Genomic DNA, 17,269 nt, shown 5'->3' on the forward strand with positions numbered 1-17,269 from the left:
TCCGAAACTAATGTAAAAGAGGTAAAAATATTTCTCCATTTTTTTTTTTTTTTTAACTAATGCTCCAAAAAATTTCTGAGAACCTAAGAAAATGTCTAGAAAGAATGCAGCCCAAACACCATGGAATTTAGTACTAACTGTGAATTCATGATGCAACTGAGGCCATTTATTTTTCTTTTTTTTTTACATAGGAGTCACCACTTTTCAAGGCCCGGAGGTCACTTGAGGATAAGGGTTAATGGGTGTACATTAGTCAATGGGATAATATCGTAGTAATCGTTAGTAGTGGGAATTTTGTAAATTGGGTTACTTAAGGAGACCTTCATTAAGATTTGAAGACGACCAAATTATAGTCAGCTGGGAAGCAGGCAAACGGAATTAACAAATGTTTGATTTTCAGAGATTTTTTTAAAGGCAATTAAATGTAAATTCTTATAAATTTTTTAATATAGAGTCATTCTTGAAATAGAAAAATGTAGTTGTCCCAAGCAAATAAAAATAAAAAATGGTTGCATAAATCCACTCAGAAAAGTTTTTACAGGTAAAGAAATAATCCAATCAGGATCAACATAGCATAGTGGTCAAGACGGAAAACTATCACTGAAGAATTCAAAGTGATTCAGTATATTTTATAAAGCAATTATGGTATCCGATTGGTTTGTTCTTATCCATGGTTATAAATGCAATTGTCAAAATCTTTGCAGTCATACCCTCATAACATGCAAAATATATTGCAACAATTATTTTTGAAAATACAATAAATAACATTCCGATTCATAGCTGTGTGAATTAGAAGATGTATTTAAAGATAAATTTAAAAAAAATATGTATTAAACAAAATAAAAAGTACTTTGGATGTTTGGGAAAAAATTTAATCCACATATGTATTTTTATTTTATTTTATTTTTAACCCATCTTCTTATTCTAAGGTATAGGTCAAAAGGTTATTCTGTTCTTATCTAGAATTTCTCCTATATTAAAAACAAAAATAAAAATCTGTATGATGTACATACCTATGGCAAAACCAAAATATCATATTCTGAAAATCACAAATTGTTCAAGCAATTTTATTTTTATATTTTAAAAAAAAAAAAAAAAAAAAAAAAAAAAAAAATTTAAGCGATTAATGGGAATTTAGTATGAGTTATTGTTGAGTTATCTCCCTTATTTTTGGAGATGATTTTTTTAAAATGGCAGGCAAGATTTTATTTTTATTATTTAACATAAAAATTACATGGTACGGTCTACATTCATCGATTTTTTAACATTTTGAAATAGTATTTTGATTAGTTCCGTATTATATAGGTTGTTGTTTCCAACGTACTTCAATCCTGTTTATTTTGAGTTTTGTTTTCTAATGTAGGAAGAGTCGTGTCTAATGTGACAAAAGGTATTGCGTCAGTATTGACATGAATATATGTAATGCAGAAAGAATTAAGAAAACAGTTGAATACCGTGAAAACATCACTATAGATGAATAATAAAATCAGAAACCCGTATGGCACATGGGTTGAATATTAGAAGAAAACAACAAATAAACCAATAATGTAAATAATGAAACCAATTAATGGCTTTGATAAAGGAGAAGACCATTTGATATTGGATGATGAAAAGACGAACAAATGAAGGAAATAACGAGAAAGGAAGGGGATAACAATTATATATAAATCTCTGAAAATCAAACATTTACCAATAAGCCTCAAATCCTGCTTCTCAGCTGCACTATATGACACCATGCTGCTATGAAAGACACACACACATATATATATATATATATATATATATATATATGACAAACATTACATAATTGCTACACTGAACATGCTAATATTTCAGAGAATTGGTTGGTAATAACCAAAAGTCCTCGTCAGGCGACATAGTAAAGTCCATATACCACTGAAAACATCTGGCTCTCAAATGGAAGAATTAAGGAAATATAATATTTATAGAAGTACATTAAATTTAAAAAGGAGGGGTGGTAGGTTAAGTGATATTTTAGACTCCAAACATAGAAAGTGATAAGGGGAAACAGAATGTGAAGGCTTAACAGGATAAAAAAAGAGAAATAAAAAAGGAAAAGAAAAGGAAAACAGAGAAATAAAAAAGGAAAAGAAAAGGAAAACAGAGAAATAAAAAAGGAAAAGAAAAGGAAAACAGAGAAATAAAAAAGGAAAAGAAAAGGAAAACAGAGAAATAAAAAAGGAAAAGAGAAATAAAAAAGGAAAAGAAAAGGAAAAGAAATAAAGGAAAAGAAAAGGAAAAGAAATAAAGGAAAAGAAAAGGAAAAGAAATAAAGGAAAAGAAAAGGAAAAAAGAGAAATAAAAAAGGAAAAGAAAAGGAAAAAAGAGAAATAAAAAAGGAAAAGAGAAATAAAAAAGGAAAAGAGAAATAAAAAAGGAAAAGAGAAATAAAAAAGGAAAGGAAAAGAAATAAAGGAAAAGAAAAGGAAAAAAGAGAAATAAAAAAGGAAAAGAAAAGGAAAAAAGAGAAATAAAAAAGGAAAAGAGAAATAAAAAAGGAAAAGAGAAATAAAAAAGGAAAAGAGAAATAAAAAAGAAAAAAGAGAATTAAAAAAGGAAAAGAAAAGGAAAAAAGGAAGAAGAACAGAGAAACAAAAGAAGGAAAAAGGGGTTAGTGTGATTACATTGTCATAAGAAATGAGAGGGGGGGGTGAACACATTTGAAATCATCAATGAAGAAGTGGTTGGGAGGGAAAGCAGCAAAACATGAATTTTATCTACTGTAAATGAAAACATTAAGGAAGGAGGTCGACTCAAGGAGGGGGAGATAAAAGCAAATTAGCACATGGGGCTTCCAGCCAGGCATACACACACACATATATATAACTTGGTCGAACGTACATATAAATGTGGTGTGGCAAGGTCACAGGGGAGACAACCAAACAAAGAAAAACACTAAGCAAAATTCATCCCAAAGCAGCAAAACTGAAGTTAGGCTACTAGGACACTATATATACAAATGTAGGCAAATTTGGGCATATTTTATTGGTTTGAAAATATAGTTTCTTTTTTACCAATTGTCATTAAGTTTTAACTATAGAATAGTGTTATAATCTTCAAAAAGCCCCCTCAGCACACTCAAAAATAATTTCAAGAATTTTTTAGGGTAGAAAGATACATCTTTACCAATGTGTCAATCAGTCATTTGTTTTCCTAGTTTTGCAAATGAATTACAAAATCTGATATTTCTCCAAAACCTCTTGCCTTCATGGAAGGGAGATTAAAATTTGTTGCTATGGTTTCAAATGATCTGAAATAACAGCAAGGAGAGACTTTATTATTACAAATATTTCTCATGTCATACTTCCCCTCTTCAGTTTTTATACATAAAGTAAATTCCACAGTGTATAAGGATTATTTGATACTGCAGATATTCGTAATTGTACCCTATTTCCTTTAGGATATGTGGGACTTCTATTAAAATATTTTTTAATTTCACAAAAATAAAAAAATGTCAAGAAATTTTATTTTTTGTAATAATGCAAAAAATTGTTCAGAATGCGTCCTTTCTTACAGTCTTCATGTAAGATAAGTCTAAAATCAACTGCTTGTAATTAAAATCCTTTGGAATTTCATTTTTTAATTGAGAGAATGCAAAGTTTGCACTATATCTTGATGCATTAATAATCTCAAATAAATCTTGATTCATAAAACGTTTGGAAAAACTTTTTTCTCCAGAAGCAATCATGATTGGAATTATTAACAAAAAACTAGCAATATTTGGATGCAAGTATCCGTACTGTACCGGCACTCACTCTGAGCATGTAGGACTGGCTTTTTTTTCACAGAAATATCAAATTCATAAGCAGTTCCCAGTTGTCTATATATTTCCATCAGATGAGATGGCATCGTTAGATTTTTGCAGTTCTTGCAGAAAAGTGTCAATGTTTTCCTCCACACAACACCTGGTATTTCTAAATGGTTACCTTATCTGATACTGACTAGGCTCAACATTGCTCAACTTGAGTGATCTAATGAGAATTAGTGTCAACATAATTATGCTGTATATTAAGTGTAAAGGTAGAGTTGGGATTGTAAGTTCTCCATGGAATAAGATTCCATTCGCAAGTTAAAAGTTTAAAGTTCAGACTGTGGTAAGATGTGATATCATGGGAGGAGGAACTAGAAAGTTCCTGCGTCTGGGAATTTGAATTTGATGTCAAAGTGATAAGATGAGAATTTTCAGTCTTCCTTCATCCTGCAGAGGTTGGAGGAGGAAATGCAGTTTGCATTCAGGTGAGTTGCCAGAAGTACATCCCGGTTGTGGAGAAATTGGTAGAGTTGTCGGTTGTTCTTTTTTGGTTGCCTATAGTGTTCCGATTGCGGGGAGGGGGGGATGGAGATTAATGTCTCTGTGGTTGCTGCATTACTGTTACAATTGTTTTATCAATCTATCTCATTAACTTGACTGACTGCCTTTTTAACCTAGATAAATTGTAACTCGTTAGTAAAACAAATTAAATTCAGAAGCAAAAAGTCGCTAAAAAGAAGAAAACTGACCAATTTTGATGCCTCTTTGCCATCTGAAATTGACCCTTCTGGCTCTGATGCCCAAGTTGAGGTCAGCCATTCTATCTGTCTTGTATCCAATAATGTGAGAATTCTGGAGTTTCTTGTTACGATCATTTTCCAACTGGTTGATAGCATTAATTATACTAGTATGGCGGTTACCACCAGATTTTAGTGGTGATACGGAGACAGAATCAGCAGAAATAGCTGAAGACAAAAAATAGAATGTCATTGAAAACAAAAACAATAAAAATACACAGATCAAATTTAATAGATTCAAAATAGGTATACCAAACCAAAATTCAATTTTCATTATAGCTCAAAAAATTTTAATGCAAGAACATATAACGTTGCCAAAACATAAACAATGATACCAAATTTATTTTGGAGGCAATCAGCCATGAAAACTTGGCTCCTTGTGCAGTAGGGTAGATGTACTAGTTTTTTTTTTGTTTTTTTTCTAAATTTTTTAATTTACCAAAGTTCAATTTTTTTTATTTTTAGTTATTCTATATTTTATAGAAATTGTAGTAGTTAACAAATGGATGTGCAAGACAAGACGAATTAACATAATAAGCAAACCCATTTTTTTTTTTACTTTGTTCATTCGGCTTATTCTTTCCTTTTTTTTTTTTTTTACTTCTTTCATGGCAGGATTTTTATATAAAGATGAAATTCAGATGAATGCTAAAAAGCAAATGGTTTGAATTGCTACACTTTTTCTTTCTCCTCTTCATTAGGACTCTCCTTATTACTTCAAATGCAAGTTAGCTTTCACAGAAACATGTGAACTGAAAATATTTTTCAACTAATAAAAAAATTTGTTTCAAACTCAAAAAGTAACAACCCTGCCAAACCTAACTAAACTACAAAAAAGAAAATAAAAAAAACATTGAATTGCTTAATGAGTTCAGAATTCTTCCAGCCATTTCCGAAGAGGGGAATGCCCCACACTGAAAAGCCTGCTGTTATATCTCCAGTAAACTCAGCCACCCAGAAAGTAAAATCGCGCGCACACACACACAATGGAACTTTGAAAGAAATTTTCTGATGCTTTAATCTACTTCTTATTAAAGAATTTCAAAACATCAACAAACTTTAATCTTTCAAGATATATTTTACATCTCTGTAAAATTGTTGATATATAAATACATTTTATTCATAAATTTACGTTTTTTCACTTTCATTCTAAAATTCCTGTTGTTGAGTTAATACTTGCTAACTGGTGACAGATTTATAACATTTATGTTTTTACCCAGTTTTTTCATTCGTCAATTTAATTACATGTATATTAATTATTAGTGCTGTTTCTTAGCCCCTTTCAAAGAGGTTACTATCACCAAAAGTACACTTTTTGAAGCCACGAGCAGCACTATAAAATATTTAACTGAAAAATGTATTTTAATTGATGAAAATAAGGATCATAATTTTTAAGGTAATTCAAAACAACTTGTTGCATTCCATGTAAAAATAGTGGATTAGAAAAAAAATGTGGCTGCATGTGCATTAATAATTTATGACCAGGTTGAACTAATTCATTATATGAATTTAACGGCATAAATAAAGTGGGAATTGATTCAAACACGCCTTGTACATATTAGTTCAGTATCTAAGTAGATGTCAGATACTTCTAGATTGCAACTGTCCATTGCTTACATTCAATATGCCAACATCTGTCTCAGAGTAGAGGATTTCGTTCGTTGTCAAAAACACTTTTGTCAAGCACTATGGATAATAATCAAGGTAAGTTTATAAAATGTAAAAATTCTCAGTGGTAGTTTAACTATTAAACTTCATAATTTTTCCAGTTTGAAGACAATCATGGTATCCTTACCCTTTAAACTAACTAAAATTAACAAATATTTTTTTAATCATCTACATCCTAATTCAGGTCATAAATGGTTAAATAATAATAAACCTGAAAAAGTACAAGAAAAGCAGAATTAACTCTTAAAATATTGAAGCTAGAATTGGTATGTGAATAATTAAATATACAGTAAAAGTATCCATGCCAAGTGCTAAATGGATAATCGTTTTGGCTAGTTTTATGAATAAATCAATTTGTCTATGTGAAATCTAACCAAACAAATAAACAAGACTTACATGGTGTATGCAAAATAGAAAAGTTTGTGGCTCGCGTTTCTTCAGCACTTGGGAAACGTACAGATCCATGAACTTCGGGGCTAGAGAGGTAACCTAGACAAAATATAAAATAAGAGTGATAAATAATATATAACTGTCCCTCCCCAACACGACAAGTGATAATTAGTAACACAAAAATAATACATTGTGAAACCAATTTAAAAAATTAAAAATACTTAAAGCTATCTGCATAAAAACTAGTGTTGGAATGATTCCTAAATTTTTTCCAATTCCAGGAAAATGTTGATTAACGATTCTGATACTAAGTACAATTCCGTCTCCTGTGGAATTGTTGTTTTTAAATATATCATTATATAATCGAAAGTTTTTGTGTAGCGAAAAAATTTGGTACAGTGAAAAAGTAGAAATACAATTAAGGGAATTGTCAAATATTTATTCATAGTGGTTAGTTTGGTTGTTTTGTAGAGAAAAATTGTTTTAACAAAAAGTATACAAATTATTTTCTTTTATTTGGTTTTTAAATTTCCGGTTTTTTCTCATTTTATGCCAGGAATTATAACGTGAATTTCTCAGACTTATAAAATTTCCCATATAAAAAAAGTCTCCAATCTAATAGGTCTCGTACCATCGGCCAACCTCCAACTTCTGTCCCATCATCAGTGTTGTATCCCTGTGCCTATTTTACAAATACTTTAATTGAACGTGCTCTGATGAATTCATAGCACTTGTTCTCCCTCGACATACATACTTCCAACTAACCGGACAAGCAACAAAATCCGACCCCTTCACTGTTTATGTCCCTAGATACCAGAAAGCCATTATACTCTTAATATTTCCTTTCCTTAGACTGCTAGACTTTGGAATTGCCTCCCTTTCCTGCTTCCCTGACTGTACTAACATGCAGAAGTTTAAATGTAATGTCAACAAACATCTCGCTGCTGAATTCTCCAAAGTCCCCTGTTAGACACAATCCCAAATATGTTATAAGTGGCAGTATGCTTTGTTTGGGGGGTGAAGAGATATATATATATATATATATATATATATATATACACACTTCCAGAATATATATTGTTATGGATTCTATATTCATTTTCAATAAAAAAAATAATAATGTAATAAAAAAAGTTGTCTGGAACAAATACAAATCCCACAATATTATTGTGTTCCTTTCATCAAAATAAAATATACTTATCAAGTACTCTTACTCATATAATTTCAGAATATACAATGGTTATGTGGTTATTTGGTATAATAATGGACCTGGATTCCAGAGTTCAGTCCACAATCAAGTCATACCAAAGACCAAAAGCATGCTACTTGATGCATTCTTATTTAAACACTCAGCATTATATGGAGAGGATAAAAAGGTATTTGTAGACAAGTGAGCCATTTTAATCTTTTGCTAATAGTTGAAAATAAAAGAATGACTTCAGTATGACATTTCAGTTTTTTAAAGGTATTTGAAAGCATTTTAAATGTTCGAACAGGAAGTCATTTCCAGCCTTAACATATTTAGCAGCTTCTAAAGAATTAAAATATTGAAAGTTTTGGAAGTTACTTATATTGAAAAATAATAGAGATAATATTTTAAAAAAAGAGAGAGGGAGAAAAGAGAAAGGCAAAATAAAAATAAAAATAAAAAAACTGAAAAGGAAAAGAAAACAAAGAGAAAAAGGAACAAGGAAAAAGAAAAAAGGGGAAAAAGAAAAAAGGGGAAAAAGAAAAAAGGGGAAAAAGAAAAAAGGGAAAAAAGAAAAAAGGGGAAAAAGAAAAAAGGGAAAAAAGAAAAAAGGGAAAAAAGAAAAAAGGGAAAAAAGAAAAAAGGGAAAAAAGAAAGGGGAAAAAAGAAAGGGGAAAAAAGAAAGGGGAAAAATAAAGGGGAAAAATAAAGGAAAAATAAAGGGGAAAAAGGAAAAAAGAAAAAAAGGGAAAAAAGGAAAAAGGAAAAAAGGAAAAGGGGAAGGGGGAAAAAATGGAAAAAAGGAAAAAGGAAAGGGGAAAAAAAGGGAATAAAGAAGGGAAAAAGAGAAAAAAGGGAAAAAGGAAAAAGAAAAAGGAAAAGAAAAAGGAAAAGAAAAAGAAATTGAAAAGAAAGAAGAAATTGAAAAAAAAAAGAAAAAGAGGGAAAGGAAAAAGAAAAATGGAAAAGAAAAAAGGAAAAAGGATAAAAGAAAAAAGAAAACAGGAAAATAAAAAAGTATGAAAAAAAGAAAAAAAATTGAAAGTAAAATACTTGTGGGCAATGTAAAGTAGAGCTAATATAATAATGAAACTTACCTATCGTAGGACTTCTGGGATTAGTATTTGCTCCTCCGACTAAATGTTGAAGAAAAATCTTAATCTTTGATGTCAAATCCTGAAAGCAAAGAAATTTAAAACAATATATGAGAATCATTTATAAAAAAACAAACAAAAAAAAAAATGTAAATAAAATTACCTAATAAAGTTCATTAAATAAGATTGATTGTTGGTTTTATACCATCGTTGGGTCATTTTATGCTGAAATTTGTAACAGTTTGTATACAATTGATTTGATTTGTAGATTTTGGTCAGGGGTGGCTGTCCGAGCCGACCTGATGAGTAAGAACCCTGAAATTGCCAATGAAGACAGCAATCATCACTGAGGATCACCTAAACACATTTGAATGTATTTTGTGATGTTGAAGGTGTATATTTTGTATACAAATAGTTTGTGAACGATAGATTCTATTGGACTCATAAATGATGAGCCCTGACAAGTACTACCACTCCTCTGGATTAAAGTGAACCTGGGAGTAGTGATAATTAATTAAGGAGTGATTTAATGCTCCCAAAAACTCTAAACTGGGGCCTCACTATTGGATGCAGTTTTACATCATATCCAGATCAGTTGAGGGGGGGGGGCTTGAATGGTTGATAGTTGTAGGCGTCTATCACTCAGGGTCAACTATGGATGAAGCATTTTTAGCCTAGTTGCCCCAGTTACTTGCTTGGCTTGAGCAGAAATGTTGTGGCTGAAGAAATCAATGTGGAAGTGGTAGAGTATTTGTTTGGGTTGGGAAATAGGTAAGGCAAAAAAAGGTAGAAAGAGCTGGAAACAATGGACAAATTCTATTCAACTCATAGATAGGGCCTGACATGTACTACCATTTTGGGTCAGAGTAGACCCGAGAACAACAAGGGTGTGGCTAAGTGGTTAACAAATTAAAACTTGGATGCGTCAAGTTCAAATGCAGTTCATGCCCAAACTTGTTTAACCAAAATGTTTAACCTCCTAGAAAGGAGGTAAATAGCATAACTAAGGGGCAACTCCAAAACCCCCAAATTGTGCCCCCCTAGCAGTTTTAATACCTACCAAGACCCGTTTAGGGGATGGGTGTTTTGAGTGATTGGTAAGGTTGGTAAATAGGGCAAACAGAAAAAAGGATAGAAAGGAATAAGAAAGCTAGAATTAGAGATTGTGGGACAAATTTCATGGAACTCATAGATGGGGCTCATAATAGTTAATAGCACACCAGATCAAAATAGGCTCAGGAGTTATGATACCAACCTAAGACTTAACTACACTCTTCCTAAAGCTTATAAATTGGATCCTCATTACTGAATGTACTTTTAGATCATACCTAGGATCATAAAAAAATGTAGTTGAAGAAACTTAAACGAGTTCATTAAGTTAGTATAAGAGAATCTTAACTAGAAGTAAAGTGTAGTATCTGTTCATATTACACTTCATCTGTTCTCGATCAGTGCAGGAGAAATCCTTTTAGACTGAGGCAATCTTAATTTTTGTTCCAATCCAGAATGCCTCTTTTGGGGGAAGTTGGATTTTCCCTAAATTAAAAACTGACCTTGTGTCTGTCATTGAGAGGTAAGTAAATAGAGAAAGTTATAACAAAAGATAAAATAACAGTAATTAAAAGAAGGCTTCAATGAGGAAGACAAAAAAATATGACCCATTTCGTATTATTCTCATCTTGGATGTTATTCTTACATTTCAACTGATCTAATCTCTAACCTTCTTTATATATATCTTGTTGAACTTGGGAAATCTGTATAGAATTTTATGTAACAAATAAAGTACTAAGTTATAATCACTTCTGACAGTTTTTCGGAGACTGAAGGTTCAATCCTCACCACAGGTATTACTAAGAATATAATTACAAATTAGTTAAGATTTGGCTGATGGAATGAGAGCAAGTATACTGCTGAGTTAAATAAAGGGTTCTGCTCGAAATTCTGTACAAATTCTCAAATTCAAAAGACAAATTATGGAGTTCAGCAAGAGACATCTGAAGATGGTTGATGGTTGTTGAGTGAAACCAAGATGAAAACAGTAGTTTGAACAATTAAAATTATCAATCCTTATCTCAAAAATTAAAAAACAATGATTCATTTTATGGTGTATAACTTTACTATCAAATCTTGATTTAATATTTACAGATAAAATTTGTCAAAAGTTATAAAAAAAAAAAGAAAAAAAAAAGTAATTCATTCATTTTAAGCTATTACGATACTAAATGCGAGTCAGTTAACATTTGCTTCCCTAATGCTTTTTTTTCCTATGCATTTTAACACAACATACATGACAAGATATACTTTAGTTCTGAGATTGAGTTATGCCTGAAAAACATTCTGCTGTAATTTTTCTAATTAGCCATAATTTATAATTAACTAAAGATACCCTTTCTTAACTATCTCTGTATTTCTCTTGCCTTCTCTTACCATTAGCTCTCTAATATTTCTTAATGTCTCAGCAAGCATTTAGAGAAAGAGTGAACCTCATCTTTCAGCTAATTTCCACAGTATGTTCATGCATACCACAAAAAATATGTAAATTAGATGTCAAAATAAGTTTCTTTACTTCTATAGGTAGGTGTGCATGTAATTGTAAAGTAAGAGTTACACAATCTCCAACCACATTTTGAGTCAACACTGCCTGATTCCTGTGGCAAGGTGAAATCCAGACGAACTGGAAACAATACAGAAATAAGTGGAAAGCACATACAGCACCTGGTATTCATAAATGGTCACCCATTTTAGTACTGTCAGGTTCAACATTGCTTAACTTCAGCGATCTAATGGGAACCAGTATGCCAATGTGAATATATCATATACATAATAATATAACAGTAATAATAAGGGTAATATACAAGTACAGAGACTTATTTTTAGTTATGCAAGGCAAAGTCTTAAAAAGAAATATTACAGTTTAAGAATTTTTAAATGAAATAAAAGTAGAAGAAATAGTGGTAGTGGTTGTAGCCCAACGTGTCACGGGTATATTTAATGTTTATCTTAACCCAAATGTCTAGAAAAATGGCTATTTCTTTTGATAGTCTTCTTCTTAAGGCAGTCAATAAATAAGAAATTCAGCTTCCAAATTTTATCTGCACACGTAAAAAAAACTGATTCAAATGATTTCTCTAAATTGATATGAATATAAAAAAAAAAAAAAAAAAGCAAAGGAAATCTTACAACAAATTCTTGTTCACTGACTTGTCCTATAAATTCAGGTTCACAAACTAACACCAAAAAATCCATTCCTTGTTGAGCCCATCTGTAAAAAAGAAATATATACATTTTTTTTTAATGCTACACATTCTCTAAAATATATTTTTAGATAGCAAAATACAGCTAAATAAAAAAAAATATAAAGTGGTCATCAGAAATAATGAGGCTATCAATTAAATATGTTTCATATATCCGTATAAAATGGTATAAGAAGATACAATAATTTATGCATCAATTTTCAGCATTTACTTCAAGTGCTCAATATGTAAGTAGAGCTAGGTAATAATTTATGAAAATAGAAGGCAATTAAGCTACACAGAATCTTCCACATTTCATCCTGTCGGGAATCATCAGACTAGAAGGATGAAATGTTGAAGATTCGGTGTAGCTTAATTGCCATATATTTTCATAATTTACTATAAAAATATAAATATTTTTTAGTTTGGGAATGTAACCTACTATATATATATATATATATATATATATATATATATATATATGCTGTTAAAGTGTTTTCATTAAGTTTAATCATATATATATATAAAAAATCTTTGGAAGGATGGGATGCAGGTAAAATATTTTCCCATGTTTTTTCACATTAGGAAAATGAACTCCATTCTGTTCATTGTTAAAGTATTTTTTATTCTATACATCTGACGAAAGGCTGTCTTTGTGAAAATTTTTAAACAACAATGTTTGAATTTGTCCGAATAATCTTGAAACAATTGTAACTAGCAATGAAATACACTATTTGTTGCTATCAATCTATTCCTTCATGTCCTGATTTTGTTAAAACTATATATATATATATATATATATACACACATACACACACTTGCATGCATATGGTTGTATCGATTGGTTTCCTAGATGTAAATCCAATGAAACTTGCATGATTATAAAAGAGTGCTCAATGTAGGACAGAGCTGGTATATAGTTTGTTATACAAATATTATTCGTTACATATGTGCATACATTTTTCAAACCAAAATGAATTGAATTCCACTGAAACATGTATGTAACCAATAATGTTTGTCTAATAAACAAACTATATATATATATATATATATATATATATATACACATATATATATAGAAAAAAATAAAAAAGAACAAACCGTATTATGTGTTCATCAACATTTCGTCTTTATTTCGAGACTTCATCTGGATGAATGAGATTAAGAAACCAAAAAATATACCAGTACAAAATATTTGAAAATGTTTCACGTGCACAGTGTGACGCAGTTCTATTTCAGAGAAACGGAAAATTGATGTTGGAAATTCAAAAAGGAGGGGGGAGGCTTGCGCTGTTAAAGAGAAGGAAATTTTAGTGACGTCATATAGTCGTTAATTTAATTTTAAAACTATGAACGCAAGTTTATATTCTTATTGGGAAAAAGATATATCTGTTGAAATTCAAATATAAGTTTGTAACAGAAATGAAATGAGTGTTTTTTATGTAATTTATTGATTGAGATTATGTGTTAATTATTACAGGGGGTGTTTGAATGGTGTGAGAAAGTTAACCTGTGTCCACAGTTAAATAATGTTCTTTTAATAACAGTTTACTTATTAATGGTGCTATGTTATAGAAATCTCCACGTTGTTTAATAGTGCTTGAAATTGCGATAAGCGCAGATTCAAGAAGTCTCCGGCGCGGTTTATTTGAAATAAATTTAACTACTTTTGCTTGTTTAAAGTCAAAGGTGTGGTTATGTTGCAATGAATGAGAGAATAATGCACTTAGAGAATTGCTATTTTTTTATATCTCTGTGTTCATTGAGCCTTTTTTCCAATTTACGCTGAGTTTCACCAACGTATATATGATGGCAATTATGGCAAGGAATAGTATATATACCTCCATCGGAAACTGGTTTGTTATAGAGATGTTTCGTGGTTTTTAATATATGTCTGCATCACACTGTGCACGTGAAACATTTTCAAATATTTCTTACTGGTATATTTTTTGGTTTCTTAATCTCATTCATCCAGAGGAAGTCTCGAAATAAAGACGAAACGTTGATGAACACATAATATGGTTTGTTCCTTTTTATTTTTTCTATTTTGTCGGAATACTATTTCCATTATTTTCATCATATATATATATATATATATATAAAATAAAAATTACAATTAAATTTACCGAAATGATCCAAGATGGTAAAACTAAAGTATATTATAAATATTAAATAACTAATATTTATAAAGCAATCTCAACCAGATGTAAAAGCTCGATAAAACCAAATAGGAGATAGAGCTTATAATAAGAGCAAATAGTTAATAAAACATGTTAAAAACATTTTGAAAAATGGTTAAAAACATTCAATTTGAAAAAGAAACACTAAATAAGTGGATAGTTCTTAATCCGCGGATTTTCGAAGAAATACTTTCCTTCTCATCAGAGGGTAGGATTTAGCAAAATGCGGGATCGGATTTTGCTTGCAAAAGTATTTGATGAAACTACAAGCAAGTCAAAGATCTTACTTTATAACAAAAAGTGAAGCAGAGGGAATAGGGTAAAGAAAAAAGTGATTTCACGTGAATGGATAGTCTGGTGAAAGGTAAAGTATCCAATAACAATAAAATCCAAAAATTCAAATGCAAGAAAGTTAGTTAAATTTCCATTCGCACAAGTAAAATCCAAGGGAATCGCGTAATTGGAAGATGGTCCAAAATAATCCAAAAGGCTGAAATCCGTGGAATAATTCACAAATAGGTACAAGAAAATGGGGAAAGAATTCCAATAATATTATTAAAAGAAAGATAAGATATGCGTTAAACTTGGCTGCCGAGGCAAGGCGTAATTAAGAAAAATGAGTGAAGAAGAGAGAAAAAAAATTGAATGGTGATTGAATTAAATTTAAAATAGAAAAGCCAATGTCAAAACGACCCAGACAAGATGACGTTAAAAGGCGCCAAAAATATAGAGCAAAAAAAAGGTCAACTGAAATGTACAAGTTATTACTTAAGAAAATATCAGGAGTTATTAAAAGACACCAAATGAAATGAAAAAAAAAAAAAAAAAAAAAAAAATTTAAGGGGAGAGAATGACCGGTATCAGCAAATTTCAGATAAAGTAAGTATGTAAGTAAATGCATATAGTAAAATATAAGTAAATATTAACTATTTGCTCTTTTATATATATATATATATATATATATATATATATATATATTTAAATTCACTGAAATTAAGTAAAAAATTATTTTTTTAAATAAAAATATGGAAAATAAACAAAAATTATGATAGCGGACAGATTCTTTCCATTGGTCATTGGAGTATAACTTACTAATATCTCTGCTCTGGAGCCAGAAACATAGCTTTATTGAACTTGTTATTTGCAACATATTGAACCAAAGCCCCCAAATTGTGGCCCCTAGCAGTTTTATTAAAAATAAGTCAATCTGAAAGTCGAAAGTTGAAATGCTGTCAAAATTTCAATCATGGCAGAACTTTTAAAGTCAAAGTCATATAAAATGCAGGACTTCATTGACTAGACTAGTGGCAAGTGTCTATGATGAACAGATTCAAAGTTATCATTAAAATTATGACTTTCACCTTTTCCATGATCTTTGACTTACTCCAAAATTAAATCATTCCCAAGTTAGACTAGGACTGATATTTTGACCAAGCTTGGTAATGATTAGTCAAGCAATATGGATCCTAGGCTGTACACAAAAAAATGAGCAAAAAGGGTTCCATTCAATTTCATAAAGTATATATCTCAAAATATATCTTTTTTATACAAAATCATGAATATATGTGTAATTTTTTGTTTTTAGTATAGGAAAAATATATAAATATATATTTAAAAAGCACTATACACTTTTTGATCATCTATCAATACCCTTGGTTTTACAAAAACGTTGGAAACTGCTTGCAGGACAATTATGATGTGGTCATCTGATTTTTTTTTTTTTGTAGAAAAAAAAAAAAAAAAAAAGAAAATGTATAAGACCATCAAATGAATAATGGATACATTTAATATTGGCTGAGGTTTCAGTGTTTTAATGTTGATATCGATGTACGATCAAATTAATGTATAGTTTTTTGTTTTTTTTTAAACATTAAATACAACATAAGATACAGGAGTTACAGCATGTTCATAGCAATAATCTTATTCTTCTGATTACCTTTTTGATTTTGCTGAATAAATCTTAGAACATAAGGCCATTGCGAAGAAGGTGGTTTCTCTCTACTGGGCAAGAAAGTAACTTACGCCTGAAAGTATCCTTTACCTCTATAAGGCCACCATTCGCCCATGTATCGGCTGGTGCTACTATTCTCACTCCTGGGTAGGGTTCAAAAGAGTCGCCAACCTGATAGGTCTTGAACTGTCATAACTAGGGCTAGGACAACAGCATATTCTTTTCATTGTTTAGACTCTCGACTGTGTATCGGTTGATATCTTATATGCTTTTATATAGAGTGATGTGGTCCTCTGTTGATTAATTGTGTCGAGAGTCAAAACAATGAAAAAAAAATATGCTGTTGTTATAGCCCTAGTCATAACCTGATAGGTCCTGAACTGTCATAAGATGGATGGAATTAGAGATGGGTCCGGGGGGGGGGGGCAAATTTCATGTAACTCATAGATGGGGCTCACCAATAGTTAATAGCACAACAGGTACAAATAGGTTGGTATCATAACTCCTAAGCCTAAGACTTTACTGCACTCTTCCTAAAGCTTACAAATTGGATCCTCATTACTGAATGTACTTTTAAATCATACCTAGGATCAGAAAAAAATGTAGTTGAAGAAACTTAAACGAGTTTCTAAAGTTAGCATAAGAGAATCTTTTAACTAGAAGTAAAGTGTAGTATCTGTTGATATTACACTTCATCTGTTCTCGATCAGTGCAGAAGAAATCCTTTTAGACTGAGGCAATCTTAATTTTTGTTCCAAGCCAAAACTGTTCCGTTTGGGAGAGTTGGATTTTCAGCTTCTGTCCCATCAACAAAATATTGCATCACTGTCTGTTCTACAAGTATTTTAATGGTGAATGCCCTAACAAATTACAAGCCCGTGTACTCCCTCGACATAAAATACCCCCGACAAACCCAACAAGCAGCTAAATCCCAACCTTGCACAGTAGAGATCCCTAGAGAGGTGTAAGAAAGCCTTCTACTCCAATAGTTTCTT

General features: G+C 30.7%; 1 protein-coding gene across 2 annotated transcripts in view; it reads right to left on the reverse strand.

Annotated features, from left to right (window-relative positions):
* Window positions 1–17,269, reverse strand: part of LOC145241452 (mitogen-activated protein kinase kinase kinase 4-like) — a 145,847-nt gene that overhangs the window by 31,877 nt on the left and 96,701 nt on the right. For both annotated transcript variants that reach the window (XM_080104428.1, XM_080104427.1), the window contains exons 13-16: window positions 12,091–12,172; window positions 8,914–8,992; window positions 6,634–6,726; window positions 4,522–4,737 (exon numbers count right to left, since the gene is read on the reverse strand). In XM_080104428.1, coding sequence (XP_079960554.1) covers window positions 4,522–4,737; window positions 6,634–6,726; window positions 8,914–8,992; window positions 12,091–12,172 — 470 coding nt within the window. The remainder of the gene's footprint in view (window positions 1–4,521; window positions 4,738–6,633; window positions 6,727–8,913; window positions 8,993–12,090; window positions 12,173–17,269) is intronic.

The sequence above is a fragment of the Euprymna scolopes genome, chromosome 20 (assembly GCF_053919585.1).
Source record: "Euprymna scolopes isolate OS-2025 chromosome 20, ASM5391958v1, whole genome shotgun sequence".
Lineage (NCBI taxonomy): Eukaryota > Metazoa > Mollusca > Cephalopoda > Sepiida > Sepiolidae > Euprymna > Euprymna scolopes.